The sequence below is a fragment of the Stigmatopora argus genome, chromosome 10 (assembly GCF_051989625.1).
Source record: "Stigmatopora argus isolate UIUO_Sarg chromosome 10, RoL_Sarg_1.0, whole genome shotgun sequence".
Classification (NCBI taxonomy): Eukaryota; Metazoa; Chordata; class Actinopteri; order Syngnathiformes; family Syngnathidae; genus Stigmatopora; species Stigmatopora argus.
In genome coordinates, this window is record NC_135396.1 from 14,218,868 (window position 1) to 14,237,743 (window position 18,876).

The 18,876-nt window shown below is 42.3% G+C and overlaps 1 protein-coding gene across 1 annotated transcript in view; it reads right to left on the bottom strand.

Annotated features, from left to right (window-relative positions):
- Window positions 1-9,259: 9,259 nt before the first annotated feature.
- ypel2b (yippee-like 2b) overlaps window positions 9,260-18,876 on the bottom strand; it is a 48,484-nt gene continuing 38,867 nt past the window's right edge. Inside the window, exons 4-5 of the mRNA XM_077612074.1 lie at window positions 18,457-18,565; window positions 9,260-11,253 (exon numbers count right to left, since the gene is read on the bottom strand). Coding sequence (XP_077468200.1) covers window positions 11,164-11,253; window positions 18,457-18,565 — 199 coding nt within the window. The 3' untranslated portion in view covers window positions 9,260-11,163. The remainder of the gene's footprint in view (window positions 11,254-18,456; window positions 18,566-18,876) is intronic.

Sequence of the window (18,876 nt, forward strand, 5' to 3'; positions counted from 1 at the left end):
CCTCACACTGTAGTTTAAGAGACTACTCACTCACATAGCGACATTGACATGTGTCTTTGTATCGTGTACTAAAACTATGTCAGTGGGTTTTTATTCTGGTTTTGTTTTTATTTTTTTCAGTTTTTAAAAATAAATATTTCAACTTGTTAATACGTTTTTGGCCGTGTCTGTTTTGATTTCTATTCAGCTCTTTGTTTCTTTTGGGGATTGTCAGATCTAGTTATGGGAGGGTTACATAGTTTAAAGCTCAGCTTCTCCAAATTTTAAATTACTACCCCCAGAAAAGTACTAGCCTTTTTAAGTAGTACCACTATATGTAAGGTCAAAAGTGAAAATACAGAACCACAAAAATCATCCCAAACTAGCTAAACCATCATTCTAAAGTTGTTGTATTACGGTCATTTTTAAAAGGTAAATTCCATGTTTTACAAAAACAGATTGTCAGGATTTATTTAAGGTAAAAACATATTTTTTTTAAATACAGCCCTACTGAAAAATAATGAAACAAATAATAAAATATTTTACTAGATGTATGTTTTTAATTTATATGAATAGAGATGAAATATACATTATAATTGTCAAACGCTTAAAGCTAAATCAAAATGACAAATGTTTGCGTATAAAAGAGATCGCTAAAGTATCAAAACAAGCCATTCTTAAATATTCAAGCCAATACATCAAAATGAAAAAGTTAAGTACAACTAATTTATATTTAGACACCGCCTCCTTTGCACACCACTAGAGGGGTACAACGGTACTTGCTCCCACATTTTGAGAATCACTGGTGAAACGTATTGAAATTTTTTGGAAATGACATTGCATCACTATAAGCACAAGAGTGCCTGTTGTGTTCGGGCCCAAAGAAAAGTGGCGCCAAATTGTAATGCACCTTCATTGATTATTAGGGGTGCAGTTTGTTTTGCACTAAAAGCATCGACTCATTTAAGTGCTTGTTTGTTTCTTAAAGTCAAGATCGGCCAATCGCAGGGCACAAGGAGACGGACAACCATTCATGCTCACACTCATACCTAAGGGCAATTTAGAGTGTCCATCCAGCCTACCATGCATGTTTTTCAAATATGGGAGGAAACCGGAGTACTCAAAGAAAACCCATGCAGGCCCGGGGAGAACATGTCATAGAAATGGGGTACTCGGTCGTTTGGTCGCCCGGAAGGTTATTGATAATTACCATTTAAATCGTTGCTCAAATTTTTATTTGATGCGTAGACCGTGTTGTTTGACCTTGTTTTGTCGCCGGTCTTTTGGTCGCCGGTCTCTTGGCGACCAAACGTCCGGCGACCAAAAGTCCGGCGACCAAAAGACCGGCGACCAAACGACCGAACACGTAGAAATGGTATCGTTGATCTATAAGGTGAGCTAATCAAGCCTTTGATAGTGTATTACGTATCATTGATGAATATGCAGCAGAAAACCACAAAGGTGAGGGCTTATTTTCTAAGGTTTTTGAAGCCCAAATGTCTTCCAATTCTGGAATTAATTCATATCTGCCTGTAATTACCCAAACAGTTGTAGCCTGTAGTGCAGGGTGGGCCAACTCCGGCCCTCCAGAGCCCCTATCCAGTCTTTTTTCCATATCTCCCTCCTCTACCACACCTGAATCAAATGATCAACTCATCAACAAGCTGTCCAGAAGCTTCTTACTGATCCCGATGATTTGATTCAGGTGTGTTGGTGGAGGGAGATATGGAAAAAAGACTGGATAGGGGCTCTCGAGGACCGGACTTGGCCACCCCTGCAGTGTAATGTGTAGTCAGTGAGTTTCATTCCTTTCTAAACGCTAACTCGCTGAATGCCAGTGCATCTCGAAAGTCCCAAACTGTCCATGAAATATGAATGAGAGGCTGCCTCACCTCCCGAACCTAAAATGAAGCAGACCCATTTGTTTATCTGAGTGCTCCTTCTGGGGGAGCTGCTGTCAGGCAGCCCAGCTCAGGACTGCAGAGTCTAAAAATAGATCACCCCGTCTTTCTCCCAGGCACCACCCACTCCATTGCCCATGTGACACAACAGCAGCCCTGCATACTTTGCTGGTGCTGAATCTAATGACGTCACAGGAACACATCCCACGGGATAAATGAGACCCTTAATCACTGAGCAGGGTATTTGATGAATACCAGCACAATCACAGGGCTCCAACCCCCCCCCCAAAAAGTTAGTGTAGATGATTAAGAGGATGAGCTGTAATGATTTCGAAATTATACACAATAAGGGTCGAATTTTAAAGGTTCTGTAAGGTCAAATGATCTCTCATCTCATTTTCTGAAGCGCTTTGTCCTCATTACGGTTGCTGGGGGTGCTGGAGCCGACCCCAGCTGACTTCGGGGCAGAGGCAGGGGGCACCGTGAATTGGTGGCCAGCCAATCGCAGGGCACAAGGGGACAAACCGCCATGCTCACACTCATACCTAGGGGCAATTTAGAGTGTCCAATCAGCCTAGCATGCATGTTTTTGGAATGTGGGAGGAAACCGGAGTACCCAGTGGAAACCCACGCAGGCCCGGGGAGAACATGCGAACGCCACACAGGTGGACGTGACCTGGATTTGAACCCAGGACCTAACCACTCATCCACAGGGCTGTCATGTTGTTTCATTTTTATTAAAATTTAATGAAATTATTCAAGTGCGAAATTGATTCACATTTCAAAAACAGTATAATATTTATTTGGGTCATGTAGGCAATACTCGTACATACAATTTTAATATTGTGCCCTTCATGACCCAAAAACGGAATTTCCAGGTCTTCTAAGAGATTTGTATTCCTTCATTCATTCATTTTCTGAACGGTAAGATTTTGGTATTTATTTTATTTTTTGTATGCTGTTTAGTCTTGATATAACAAGCAAATTGTGTATTGTTGACTTATATGTCGCTTTTAATCTTATCGCCACACAAAAATCTCAACAACCAGTAAAAAATCAAAGTGAAGACGCAGGTTAGGAGTTCACAAGGGGGGCTATACTTGAAATGACTTCAAACAGTACTAGTAATTCTGAAGCCCCCTGTCAGATTGGCTTGACATTGAACCAGAAAGAAGCTGCAATCTGATTGGACATATACATACACAACCAAATGACCTTTCTTTATGGTAACTATTCTAAAATGATGAAAAAGGCTTTGTTTAAGGAACAGAACTAAAACGACTCAATCCTAGAGGACCAATTCTTGCCAAGGAACAAAAGAAAGTTAATCTTGATAATGTGCCTGTCCTACAACTTAGCCTTTGATTGTGTTCAAATTTTAATACAACTTTCTGGCTGACTGACCCACTCTTGTTTTTCAATCGAACAGGACAGTGAAAATTGGTACATTTTTCCATTTTAATTATGCAATAGACTTCCATCTACGTGACGTTTCGTTGCACAAACTGTATTTCGTAATGCTTGATCTAGTCCAATACAGTGGTTGTTTTCATTGTAATTCATTTTCAACATCTGCTTTTGCTGGAAAATCCAATGATGCAGTCATGGAAATAAGAACATGTTGAAACTAGTAACAGGAGCTATTTGTTATTTAGGATCTCAGTAGCTACTGTGAGGTTCAATCAGTCTTTTGTCTGAGCAGACTACTTGAGACTAATAAAGCACTCATTACTGTAATACATTTAGTAATCATTAGCTCCAGTAAGTAGGATGTATTTTGGTTCACTTGCTTTCTATTATGGTCACGTTATTATATAAATAAGGTGGCCCCCGCCTGGTGCCCGTAGTTGGCTGGAATCGCCTCCAGCACCCTCCTCATGATGCTTGTGAGGATAAACAGTACGGAAAATGAATGCATGAATGAACTTCCCTGGATCAACATGGAGTTCTGACATACCCTCATACCTTGAGATACGAGCATAATGTGTTTTGGGGCCGAGCTCATATGTCGATTTACTCGTATCTCAAATCAAAGTGTCCCATAGAACTAAATACAAATTAATTTGTTCCCAGCCTCTGAAAAAAACACCAAAAAACAGGATATTACAATGGAAAAACATATTTTTATTGGTTGTAATTCATCATCTACTAACAGTGTAACAAATAACTAGTGGTTATGATGTTTAATATAAAATGAGACAATATTCAGTACAACGGAGAGTGCGATGGAGATAGTGATAGAAAGAGAGAGACACTTGACGGATGGGCTCGTAATGTAACAGAAACTTTAAATTTAACTTAAATGAACTTATATTCCTATACACACACTTTAAAAAAGTTTTAATCTTACGTTACACTAAATTTAAACCTTCTTGTGCAATAACCAAGGCAAAGAGGTTAATGTATTCCCCCGCAGCTTTCGAGGTGAACTTCCTGCTTCTCCATACGTATTGGTGAGCCAGCTAAGTCACGCATACACTACGTACTCATGTTTTTCAATTATTTCGTGCTTAATATCGATTGTCATCATACGCCTTTTTTGTTTGCACTTCCCTTCATTGCACCGGCTGGCTTTGGACCCATTGTGTTTCCCTTAATTCTGCACTGACTAACACAACAACAAAAAACATGGAAAAAATGCAACGTTCCGCCCAGTGCTCGTAGAGATCTTTGCATGAGGGAGATGCGGCGAGAAAGACAGTGCAGTGAAATCATAAGCAGCCTCTCGTGGCCACCTGGCTCACTCGTATGCTCGTATCTCAAAATTTGTCTCGTCGAATTTTACTTACGTATGTTACTTAGGTATCTCAAGGTATTACTGTATTACTTTTCTATATTATAAGTAACCAACTGATAGTGTCTCAAGTGGTGGATTAACTGCTTTCGCCTCATTGGCAATGATAGTTGGCAAAGTGTTGGGGTAATCATTATTATAAATGTGTTTGCAATGAATATAAAGCCTTATAATATACATGCTTACTATATTAATCAATATATTTGCTTATTAGGAATAGTAATGCTCATCCTAAATGTGTAACTATATTAAACAATATAGTTATATGTGTTGATCGCTTTCAACGAAGACAAACGCCTACGCCAAGGTCGCTCTCCAGGACAGCTGGGTCCAGCGAGAGATACAAGCAAAGGACATAAAACAATCCCCTGAGTTCTTGCTCCGAGGACTGATTACTGGAAGATACGCGTCGACCCCTTCCCCAGATGCGAGTTCAACAGGGAAGATCGGTGAAGGACGCTTAAATTGTTGTTGCCTCAACGGATGGCTATCAATCAACTTGTATATTGTTTTTCCTTTGTGACGTTTGATATGGAATTGTTTTGTTTCTTGCTTACGCAATTGGATCGATTACTCGCATATTGTTTTAATTTGTGACGCCAGGTTGACGCTTGGTTTGCTTGATTATGGAATTGTTTTGTTTCTTGCTTACGCAAATGGAATCGATAACCTTGTAATTGTTTTGATTTGAAGCCTTAAATAGGCAGGACATAATGCCGCTCTTTAGAATAATCTTGGGTGGGGCGAGCTGCCGGATGTATTCTCTTCTTGCAAGAATTAAATGTGATGTGACTACAGATGCCTTTTTTATTGAAAGCTGAATTGGAAAAACCTAAGGATAAACCTACAATTGGATGAACCTAACACAAAGTATCAGTGTAATTTTCCACTTTATGTTAGCTGACAATTTAGGCAAAAGTGAAGAATTTTCCATATTTAAGTGCCTCCTATCACCTGGTAAAATGATAATGCAATAAAACTCTTAAAATAATATGGGCACTTATGGGTGAATTAATGACAGCAAAGTTTTGTAATAGAGTGAATTTCCTAGCTATTCGCAACCAAATACTTGAAAGAGGTTCTCATAAAGTTATTAAGAGAAAGGAATCAGGACTAGTGACGTTTTTAAATTCAGACCCGGCTAAATCTATCAGACAAATTCTGGGATAGAAAGAAGAACCATAATACCATATCTGCTGATGCATCCAGGTATAAACCAACAACAAGAAAAAAAAGATGGCTTTTACCTATCCCAAGAGGCAAATCCTTTTGTTCGTAGAAAAGATGAGGGGGGGCATGAGGACATTTGGTAATTCACGAGGCTTTGGGTAGAGTGATAAAGCACTGTTTGTGTCATGTGCAATGAGAAAATGAAAGCAATTTATCAGAAGTTACATCATGCCCGAGCCTGTTGCACTTAACACAATGTGTGTGTTTGTATGTGTATTTGTGTAATGTGTATATATGTATATGTGTGTATATGTGTATATATAGTCGTATACACAATAATGAAAGCAATCTATCAGAAGTTACATCATGCCCGAGCCTTTTACGCTTAACACAATGTGCGTGTGTGTGGTGTGTGCGTGTGTACATGTGTATATATATGTGTGTGTGTATATGTCTATATATGTGTGTGGTGTGTGTATATGTCTATATATGTGTGTGGTGTGTGTATATATATGTATTTATGTATGTGTGTATATATATATATATATATATATGTATATGTATGTATGTATGTGTGTATATATGTATGTATGTACATGTATATGTATGTGTATATGCGTATATGTGCGTACGTGTATACGTGTGTATACATGTGTATTTGTGTAAATGTGTATATATGTATATGTGTGTATATGTGTATATAGTCGTATACACAATAATGAAAGCAATCTATCAGAAGTTACATCATGCCCGAGCCTTTTACGCTTAACACAATGTGCGTGTGTGTGGTGTGTGCGTGTGTACATGTGTATATATATATGTGTGTGTGTGTATATGTCTATATATGTGTGTGGTGTGGTGTGTGTACGTGTGTGGTGTGGTGTGTATATATATGTATGTATTTATGTATGTGTGTATATATGTGTGTATGTATGTGTGTATATATGTATGTATGTACATGTATATGTATGTGTATATGCGTACATGTATATGTATGTGTATATGCGTATATGTGCGTACGTGTATACGTGTGTATACGTGTGTATTCGTGTATATATGCATATGCAAAGGCAAAAGGCAGACTGCACCCTAGCCAGGTCGCCAGTCAGCCATAGGGCACACAGAGAGACCACTCACTCACACACAATCATACCACCACTGAGCGGGAACTAAACCTACGCTTGCTCCCATAAAAGTCAGACAAGTGGACCTCCCTACACCATCAGGTGGCCTATTGGAACCAATGAAACACAAAAATGCGGCTTGTGAGATAACTTTGATAACCATCCAGGCCACCATTGTGGGCACAGCTGCTTTTAAACGTCGCACGACTCAGCCATCACAACACTAGGTCACTTAGGGTTACAAATGGCTATTTTCTGCCGGATAAGAGAGTTGAGGTTATCGGTGTCCTGTTTCGCTCATTTTCCGCATCACATTGGATTAATACAAACAATGCAATCCAACCATTGGTGACATTTTTTCATATAGCCTCACATAAACATAGACATCAACAGTCAGGTCGGTGAAAGACGGCACAGCGCGTGACTCCTCTCGCTTCTGTTGAGCTTTCTCATTGAAAAAATAAAAAATAAAAACAAGAGATGGGGTTGCTAGGAGACCTGGCCCGATGCAAACATTGCACCATCTGCTGCAGAGAGATTTGCAGCGGTTTAGCCAAGTCGGACAGAGAGAGACGGAGAGCCCTGGGGAATGATTGAAGCTACGGCAACAACAACGCGATAGATGGATCGTTGGAAAAAGCGGAGGTGTGATTGTAAAGTAGGAGTGAGATTGGAGGACACTGTAGGCAAAACAAGCAAATGCAGCATTAAAGTCATGTATGACTAACAGGTGTGACTGATATCGCCTACGCGTCACTCGGCCCACTCGGCGTCGAACCCACTCGTGTAGTCACTCTCATTAATGTTAAGTGTTGACCTTTTGTTGTTTATTCAGGCAGATCCCTCAGATAGTAACACACGACGCTCTCATCTCCATGGAGACAGTTACACGTTTTTAAGACAGCTGAGTGAGTTCAAAGAACAACCGTTTAGCCAGTCATGTGAAAAGAAACATTTTTAACACAGTCATTGCAAATCTTTTAAACGTTGACGCAAAAAAAGATAGAAATATACTCAATTGGACAGTTTAAAGTGTTACTGAGTGCTAAAATCAATGTTGAACTACTATTTGCAACGGTGTCATTATAGTAAGAGACGTCCAATTAAAGGTCTGAAACCTGTTTTGAATTTGAGTTTCTCACTATATAGACGTCCAATCCTTATTGACTGAACAATGTTTTCAGACTTGCCATTCAAAATGGACTGGACGTATATCTCCATCAATGGTAGTCAATAAATTAGCATTCTTCCAGTTCAAATGGATTGGACACCTAATTGTATTCAATGGTAGGCAAGTAATTTATATAGATTACATTAATATGGCAGTACATTCAAAAGAACTGTACCAATTGTTCTTTTTGAATCCAGTATTATATAGAAATTGATTAATTCTGATTAAAATTGTTCCCAAAACCATTGGCAAACCATAATTTTATCTCTAGTACAGTAATACCTCGACATACGAGCAATTTGAGATACAAGTAAAATTTCGAGCATACAGCCAGGTGTGGCCAACGCGAGGCTGCTTTTGAGAACAACATGGGCACTGTCTTTCCCGTCGCAACTCTCTCGTGTAATGTCTCTATGAATACTGGGCGGAGCGTTGCATTTTTTTCAGTGTTTTTTTTCCCGTTAGTCAGTGCAGAATTGCGGAGCTTGCTCGCTAATACGAGAGGAGCATATTACTTCTCGTTGGCAAGTGGTCGTGTTATCCTATTGTGAGGACATTTATGTGCATCATTTTCGGAATATTTTGAAGGGAGGACAAGAGCAAACAAACCTCGATAGGTTCCTTTGAGCTGCAGCTGAAAGTCAGGGTGGAAGCGGGGCAAATAGAGCTAACCCGGGAGAAGAAAGGTATAAAAATGTAAAACAAAATTAGAATCAAGTTTAGTGTATGGTTAGTTTACATTTATTTTTGAGTGTATCTGTATTGTAATCCAAGTTCATTTAAATTTGTTTGTTATGTTACGAGCGCGTTGCCGTGCAAAAAGTTGCTCTCGCGCTCTCTACTCCACGAAATCCGTCTAATTTTATAACTATTAAACATCATAACCACTAGTTATTTGTTACTCTGTAAATAGATTGCGAATTATAACAAAAAGATGTTTTTCCATTCCAATATACTGTTTTTTGTTGTTTTTTTTCAGATGGTTTGGAACAAATTAATTTGTTTTTAGTTCATTTCTATGGGAAACGTTGATTTGAGATATGAGTACATCGACATACGAGCTCAGTCCCGGAACACTGTATTTGCTTTCAATATTTGCACACAATAAAACGTTAATCCATTCCGATATCAAGGTGCATTTTATTAGATGACGATCCAATAACATTAAGTCAACATCAGTACCCCCCCTTTACAAAAGACATTTAAAACATTTTTGGGTAAAAAAAGTCATTTGTACAGCCAACCAGAGAGAAAGCCTGACATGACCTAAATCCAATTCATTCATATCACAGGATTTGTAGACAAAACATGACAGTTACAATATTTACATTCTGTAACACGGATATCGACAAGAAGAGTATTCTTCTCGGCGAATGCAGTAAATACAATATATTCATATATTAAGATCTGTCGTTTATAAAATAAAAGATGCGTAATACATGACAGACAAGAATTATGCACAGCCTTGGCTTTCAGCTATACACACCCTCGTTTGCACAACTTTAACCGAGCAATATCTCGCTCGGTCATGTTAATGTCGATGGGTGTTTTCTTTGGTTGTGATGAGTTATAGAACGAATACTTGTAAATTGAGAGATTGGAACAAGTGTCAATAAAAGCTCGGGAACGGCGAGACACTCTACTGCCCTACATCTGCTGTGTATTTACATCCGTTATGTTTTTGACATGATGCAGATGGTTGTGAAATGGTGCCACTGGCAGAAACCCACTCAGCTGGAGGGGGGTGGGGGGGGGTGGCGACTTCAAGCCAACTGGCACTTATGCTCATGCATACTGTAAATTTGCGGTGCATTCCACACGATGGAAAGTGTCAGTTGAAAAAGCACATTTCCATCAGAGGATCTCTCCATTCAAGGACGAAAGAGCTTGAAAATGAAAACTCAGCTATCGTCATTTCAGGGGTGTTGGGATCAGTTCACTTTTTCACCGTCATTGAGGTGCTGGAGACGTCCAATCCATTTGAACTGTCAAAATGCAACTGATGTCTACACCAACCAGTATCAAGTGATAGTGGTTGAACAGCAATCTACACAGAGCATATGTAAATGTTTCCCACTGGAGTGTCAGGGCAAATAAAGTCTCTAAAGTCAGTCCAGTTTAAAGATGTGATTTCCTCTAAAGTAAGAATGCACAGACACAGCACACCACTATGTGAATCATTAGCTTTTTTTCGCATCCGCCGTCCACTTCAACGCGGCCATGAAAATATCCATAAAGACAAAAAAACCTGTGAAACTATTCATACTTTGGCCGTTTCTCATAATCGTAGTGGTTGGTGTTCATAGTTTGGACTCCCTCGCCATCCAATTGAGGTTTTCTCGTTTCAAAGCCAACAGGAAGTCTTTGGGGACAACCCCAAGACCTTTGCCGTGATTAGGCATTTAAGAGAAGCTGATGACGGTGGACCCAGAGGTCTTCCAAAGCGGCTGGACCGGGTTCCGGTCAGAAGCCGTCGAGGCTCCCGCTGCGCTGGAAACGGGACCGTTGCCTCGCCCTCCCCCAGCTCCGCTCCCGCCCGCTGCGCTCGAGCCTCATCACTGGCCCAGCTGGCACTGCCCCAATCATGTTGATTTGCTATAATCATCTTAGGTCAACGCTATCTACGGGGTGGGGGGGTAGTGGAACAGAATAGCTGAGAGAAGCTGACTGCTGGATGCCTTTCCTGAGCCGGTTTTAACACTAGCGCACGCTCAAGCGATGCGCGGATATAGATACGGACGATACGGAATCAGGTTTCGGTAAGAAAAGGAGCTCTCTCTTCTCGCGTTGGTCGGACATGTCCCGCGCCTCCCGGCTTGGATGTCGGCAACCTGACGCCGTGCGTGTGTCGGTGTGTGCGAGAGGGGAGGAATGGGCAGGGACTTACAGAGGTTAATGGTAAATCAGCCAAACCAAAGTCACACACTCACCCACTACGACCCCCTAACACCCTCCCCACCCTCCCCATCCATTCACCCAACCCGCTCCCCTTCCGATGCGGTCGTGTCCTGGCGGGCTCGTCGCTCAGTCCCAGCCATTGTCCTTGATCATGTGGGCCAGCTCGATGATGAACTTGCCCTCTTTATACTTCTGACTGCTCTCAAAGGCATGTTCCTGGAGGGGTTGGAATGGGGGGGGGGATAGAACAGGAGGTAATTAGGACAGGCGGTAATCCACATGACGCTCATAGACAGTTGACTAACTGCAGAATGCGCTAGATATAAAAAGTCTACACACCCCTGTTTATATGACAATTTTTGGGGATGGAAAAGTGAGACCAAACTTGCTGGGAAGGGTGCAGTTTATCATCCTTAAGGGATTGGTTAACAAAAAAACCTCAAATCTGTTTAAAATCTCATAGCAAGAATTCAAAGGATTCTGAATCAGTAAAAAAAAAGTTCAAAGAGAGAGCTTTTTTTATTGTGCTGATGGAACAGAATAGCTGAGGGAGGGCACAGTAAAATTGTTTTCCAAATTAAGGGCTTCTTTCAGACTTGTTTAGTCTCAAGGATTATTTTCTCTTGTTCTAAAAATAAGTAATAATCAGTATTCACATTCTATGTTACGAGTGTTCAAAACTACTACCCAGGAAATTCGGAAAATATCATTGAAAATGGGCAACACAAGAAGTTTGAGTGTAGCCTACATTCTGTTGCACTTCTAAGATTTAACACTAGATGGAGCTGGTCACATAACAGTGCCTCTTCATTAGCTATCTCTCATATATATATGTATATATATATGTATATGTATGTGTATATGTGTATACATGTGTATATATATATATATGTATATATGTATATATATGTACATATACATATATATATATAACCCATTTTACATATTCATGGCTGTATTTGTGAGTTTTTTTTTAAATACAATAAATTTCTATTATCCAAGCGCTACAGCAGGGGCCGGGAACCTTTTCGACGGAGAGAGCCATAAACAATTCATAGTTTTTAAATGTTATTCCTTGAGAGCCATACTCCGAACTAAAGTCAATATACATGAAAATGCGTGCCTTTTACGTCACTTCACCAATTTGAAAGTCTCTGAATTCTTTGGTACGCTGTTGCTAATCAATGAGTAGCAATGAGAATATCCATTCAGAAGTGTAATGAAAAAAAAAATTATAAGGCGCTACAGTGACGACTTAACATTGTATCAAAGTGTCATTTCATTTTTTTTTTAAATGCACGAATGAAAAGTGTGCTCACTTTTGTGGGATATGGAGGGCTAGGAAAATTTTCATCATAGGTGCATGTCCACTGCAAGAGATAATCTAAAAAAAATGCAGAAATCACTATGTATGATTTTTTTAAACAAGTTATTTGTGTGATACAACTGCAAGAAAACCTGTCCATCAGCTAGAATTCTGGCCTTCAAAGATCATTTAGTCCGCCTTTCAAAGTCCACCTCCACTACATGTATTATTCTGAATCAGATGCACGTGTTTGAGGTTGTTAGCTGCATAAAAACATTCAGTGAGACTCAAACTTGTAACATGGCCAAGACCAAAGAGCTATCAAAAGACACCAGAGACAAAATTGTACCTCTCTTTACAAGGCAGGAAAGGGATACGGAAAAATTGCCAACCATCTTGATGAAAAAAAATGTCACCTGTTGGAACAATCATCAGAAAATGGAAGAGGCTGAACATGATGGTCAATCTCATTTGGAGGGGAACTCCATGCAAGATATCACCTTGTGGGGTCTTAAATCCTAAGAAAGGTGAAGAATCACCCTAGAACTACACAAAAGGGCCTGAATCGAGCTGGGACCACTGTTTCCAAGGTTACTTTTAGTAATACACTAAGACATCATGGTTTGAAATCATACATGGCACAAAATGTTCCCCTGCTTAAACCAGCACATGCCAAGGTTCGTCTTGATTTGGATGTTACAGAGGAGTCATCTGCGAAAGTTTTGTGTTTAGATAAGACCAAAATATTCCAAATCATAATTCCACTAGCTGTGTTTGGAGGAAGAGGAATAATTAGCACCATCCCAAGAACACCATTCCTACTGTGAAGCATGGGAGTGGTAGCATCATGCTTAGGGTGTCTTTTCTGGACATGGGACAGAAACTGCACTGTATTAAGGAGAGGATGACCAGTCAGAACATTGAAGATGGGATGTGGCTGGGTCTTCCAGTACTCGGACGTTTGGTCGCCGGACGTTTGGTCGCCCGGACGTTTGGTCGCCGGACGTTTGGTCGCCCGGACGTTTGGTCGCCCGGACGTTTGGTCGCCCGGACGTTTGGTCGCCCGGACGTTTGGTCGCCCGGACGTTTGGTCGCCCTGACGTTTGGTCGCCCTGACGTTTGGTCGCCCGGACGTTTGGTCGCCCGGACGTTTGGTCGCCCGGACGTTTGGTCGCCCGGACGTTTGGTCGCCCGGACGTTTGGTCGCCCGGACGTTTGGTCGCCCGGACGTTTGGTCGCCCGGACGTTTGGTCGCCCGGACGTTTGGTCGCCCGGACGTTTGGTCGCCCGGACGTTTGGTCGCCCGGACGTTTGGTCGCCCGGACGTTTGGTCGCCCGGACGTTTGGTCGCCCGGACGTTTGGTCGCCCGGACGTTTGGTCGCCCGGACGTTTGGTCGCCCGGACGTTTGGTCGCCCGGACGTTTGGTCGCCCGGACGTTTGGTCGCCCGGACGTTTGGTCGCCCGGACGTTTGGTCGCCCGGACGTTTGGTCGCCCGGACGTTTGGTCGCCCGGACGTTTGGTCGCCCGGACGTTTGGTCGCCCGGATGTTTGGTCGCCCGGACGTTTGGTCGCCCGGACGTTTGGTCGCCCGGACGTTTGGTCGCCCGGACGTTTGGTCGCCCGGACGTTTGGTCGCCCGGACGTTTGGTCGCCCGGACGTTTGGTCGCCCGGACGTTTGGTCGCCCGGACGTTTGGTCGCCCGGACGTTTGGTCGCCCGGACGTTTGGTCGCCCGGACGTTTGGTCGCCCGGACGTTTGGTCGCCCGGACGTTTGGTCGCCCGGACGTTTGGTCGCCCGGACGTTTGGTCGCCCGGACGTTTGGTCGCCCGGACGTCTGGTCGCCAGACGTTTGACAACATGACAGAGTTTACTGTTGAAACCAGCTCTCAAAATTATATTCATGAGAGAGAGTTTAATATCTAAATATCTACTGTTGAAACCAGCTCTCAAAATTATATTCATGAGAGAGAGTTTAATATTTCAATATCTACTGTTGAAACCAGCTCTCAAAATTATATTCACCCGGGCGACCAAGCGTCCGGCGACCAAACGTCCGGGCGACCAAACGTCCGGGCGACCAAACGTCCGGCGACCAAACGTCCGGGCGACCAAACGTCCGGGTGACCAAACGTCCGGGTGACCAAACGTCCGGCGACCAAACGACCGGCGACCAAACGTCCGGTCACGGGGTATTCCAACAATGACCCGAAGCACACAACCAGGAAAACTAAGGAGTGCCGCCGTAAGAAGCCTATCAAGGTTCTGGCATGGCCTGGCCATTCTCCAGACCTAAACTCAATAGAGAATCTCTGGCGGGAGCTCAAACTCCATGTTTCTCAGCGACAGCCAAAAAACCTGACTGATCTAGGGGAAATCTATGTCGAGGAGTGGGCCAAAATCCCTCCTGTGGTGTGCGCAAACTTGGTGAAAAACTAGTTTGATCTCTGCAGATACAAGCAAAGGCTACTGTAACAAACATTGGTTTTCTCAGGTGTTCAAATACGTATGTGCCACCGTAGCACACAAATGAATCATTTTTTTAAAAATCATTCATTGTGATTTCTGGATTCTTCTTTTTAGATTCTCCCTCACTGTGGTCATGCACCTATGATGAAAATTTTAGACCCCTCCATGATTTCTAAGTACGAGAACTTGCAATGTCGCAGGGTGTTCAAATAGTTATTGAACTGTAGGTATGTAAATATCAATTTCAGTTGTGAAGGCTGGCATTGAATAATCAGGTTGACGGCGATACACTTTGACTGGGAAGGTTGACATCGATGGAACAATCAGAAAACAAAAACAAAAAAATACAACTTGGAGAAGACGGAAATGCCTTTGTATGCGAGGCACATTTTATTTTGCATACATAAGTAACAGAACAGTTTTTTTTACAATTTCTAGTTTAAATATATCCTTTGTCACAAACCTATACACTAAGCGGGGCCTGTTTGGAGCATGTGTTTTAGTCTGGCCAGTCATGTAATCATACTGAGCCCGGATGGCCGCTGCTTGTTAATCCGTAGTTGTGTTCATCTAGTCCTTAGCACAAATCCCCAAAGTATTCAGAGTTTGTATTGGTATTCTTTCATTCATCATCCGTACTGCGTGTCCTCGCAAGAGTTGGGTGTTTTCTGGAGCCTATCCCAGCTGACTGCGGGCGAAAGGAAGATTACACCCTAGACTGGTCGCCAGTCAACCGTAGGCCACACAGAGACAACCATGCGAACTCACAATCATATTACCACCGAGCGGGAATCAATTCCACGCTTGCCCGCACCGAAGTCAGGCGAGCAAACCGCTACACCATCATGTGGCTCTGGTAGTGTTATAGCAAGCAAAATTCAATAAACATATTGTAATTTTGAAAACCCATGCTCCCAATTAAGAGATATACAACTACAGTCATACCTCTACTTACGAATGCCTCTAGGTACGAAAGTTTCAGGTTACAATTTTTTTGAATATGCAAATGAGTGACTCGAGATACCAAAAAGATCCAAGTTACGAAATCCCCCCAAAAGTAAATGCATTTCCTTATCCGTTATTTCCTTTTGAATTCCCCTTATCAGGCGATTAAAAACTACAAATGCAATGTGGCACATATTTTCACACACACAAACACATAGGGCACACGTAAAAGTCTAAAATGTACTACAAAGTGGACGGCTTTCGGCCCTGGTACAACGGGCTATTGCCACCATCTGGCGGACAAACGCGGGTATTACATCTATAACGGCCGCGGAGGGAGGTATTTCAGCGGCGCAGGGCACATTTTCATATGCTTTATTTATTTTAAGACATTAATAAATCATTTCCTTATCATCTTCTCTCATTTTTGTTTCCTCACATCTTTCATACAAAATTGGGACACTTTGACCAATTTTCAACGGTTTAGTTGGTAGTTGTGTGAGGACCGTGGAACGAATTAGAGAATTTACATATTAAGTACACCTACTTACGAAATTTTCAAGTTACGAAAAAGTCTTGGAACCAATTAATTTCATAAGTAGAGGTACAACTGTATACTAGTGTTACTTTATTTGACCAACATAAATAGTGGAAGAGGCACTGACTTTTCAGACTGTAGTATGTATACCTTGTTTTTGTCTTTGTATGGTTTAGATTGCTTAGATTTCTGGTATATAAGGGCAGTGGGTTAAGGCCTCTCCACAGAACTTTGATGACAGCAGAAAATCGACACAGCTGCAACTGATATGTATGTCATTACACCCAACCCCCAAGTAAGTACTATTTCGTGTGTGTGTGTGTGTGTGTGTGTGTGTGTGTGTGAGACAGTGAGCGTTCGCCATGTGTTCTCCACCTTGTGGGGTCGGGACAGGAATAGAACCTCGGCTGAAAAAATAACCACCCGTAATGTTGATGTAGGAACATGTTTATGCTGGAAATGTTGGAAATGTTACAGTTGGAGGCGCAGGCTCAAACGGTCAATCAATGGAGCCCTCTCAGGCACAAAACAGCAAGGATATTGTGTGCTTGTACAGGGCCACCACCAAGGACCATGCTCACGTGCTACAGTGTAAGTTCTCACCTCCATGCTGACAGGGTTCACCTCTGACAACTGCACATGCTCAGCTATGGTGATTGATAAAGGTAGATGGCATGTGTGCTGCCTATTTACTCCCTGTGATAGGGGATCTAAAATACCACCTCATGTTAAATGTACAGTGTGTGCATTTTGATTAATTGATTGTAGCTCCGGCCTGGGGGAGCGAGTGGTTAGCGTGTCAGCTTCACACCTCTGGGGTCCTGGGTTCAAACCCAGGTCACGTCCACCTGTGTGGAGTTTGCATGTTCTCCCTGGCCCTGTGTGGGTTTCCTCCCGGTACTCTGGTTTCCTCCCACATTCCAAAGACATGCATGGTAAGCTGATTGGACACTCTAAATTGCCACTAAGTGTGGGTGCGACTGTGCATGTTTGTCCGTCTCCTTGTGCCCTGCGATCGGCTGGCCACCAATTCAGGGTGTCCCCCGCCTCTGGCCCAGAGTCAGCTGGGATAGGCTCCAGTACCCCCCGCGACCCTAATGAGGATAAAGTAGTTCAGAAAATGAGATGAGATGATTGTAGCTCCCATCTATGGTACACTTTAAAGCAGGGGTGTGATACTTTTGTATTCGAGGCCTTGGGGAAAGGTTTGATTTTTCCCAATTAAAATGGATAGTACCCATTAACATTTGAATATTAACTTATTTCCTGTCATCAACGATGACAGATGGTCTTTTGCTGTTAAAGGCAGGGAAAGAGCTATAATCTCCTACAATGGTTTTTTTTTAAACCTGATTGTAAAAACTAAAATGTATAGTACTGTAAGAAAACAAACCAGAGTAAATATTTTTATAAAAATATTTTTTTTAAAAACACCTCAGCTTTGGTGTGTGTGAGCGTGAATGCCTGTTTGTCTTGTTGTGCCCTACTATTGGCTGGTAACCTATTCAGGCTGTCCAGCAGCCTACCCTCCAAAACGTGGCTTGGGATTGGCTCCAGAACCCCCGTAACCCTTCTAAAGATAGGTGGAATAAAAAAAATGAATAAATGTTCGTGGCAACAACAAAGAAAAGATTGATTCATTAGCAAGAATAACATCTTGAGTGAAAACTGGCTTCAGGATAGCAGCCTGGTTCTGAGATCGATGGTTCAATCCCAGGTTCAGACTGTCCTGTGTGGAGGTTGCATGTTCTCCCTGGAATTGCGTGGTTTTTCTCCGGGTACTCCGGTTTCCTGCCACATCCCAAAAACTTTGGATTGAACAATCTAAATTGCCCCTATGTAAGAATGTGTGCGTGAATGGTTGTCTGTCTCCCCCGCGACCCTTGTGACGATAAGCGGTACGGAAAATGAGTTCAGTCTAATATTATCTCTTGCAACAGTATTCAAGTTAAATGTCATACTTTATTCCCAACCTACCAAACAGTACCCACAACGATAAATAAAGATGCCCATGACTAAACCCAGCTTTACTTGCTCCAATGAGGAGATAGTCCGAATATAAAAGGAGGTGCTAATAAAATTATGATGTGGCTGTTCATCACCTCCCGACCCTTGCCTCACTTCATGTGCCATAATGAAAATCCGTCAAGGGCACTCACATATTTCCAGCCCAGGGTGGTCTTGCAGTTCTCACAGTAGATATCTGCTACAGCGTGCAGGCCTGTGAGCAAAACTCTTTCCTCTGCAGGACCACACCCCACATTAACCCTGCAAGGAAACGAATGGGTATGGGGGGAAAAATATCCTTACTGATGTATAGAGAATAATGAGTCACTGAATTCCACCCAGTCGTTCTAAGAGCACAGAGAACCAGGCTGCCTTATAGTGAGATGTACAGTGGTACCTCGACATACGAGTGCCCCGACATACGAGCATTTGAGATACGAGTAAAATTTCGGGCAAATATTTATCTTGAGATACGAGACACATTTTGATATATGAGAAAACAGCGGACGCGAGCAGCTGCTCATGAAACAACCCTCGATAGGTTGCGTCTGAAAGTCAGGGTGGAGGCGGTG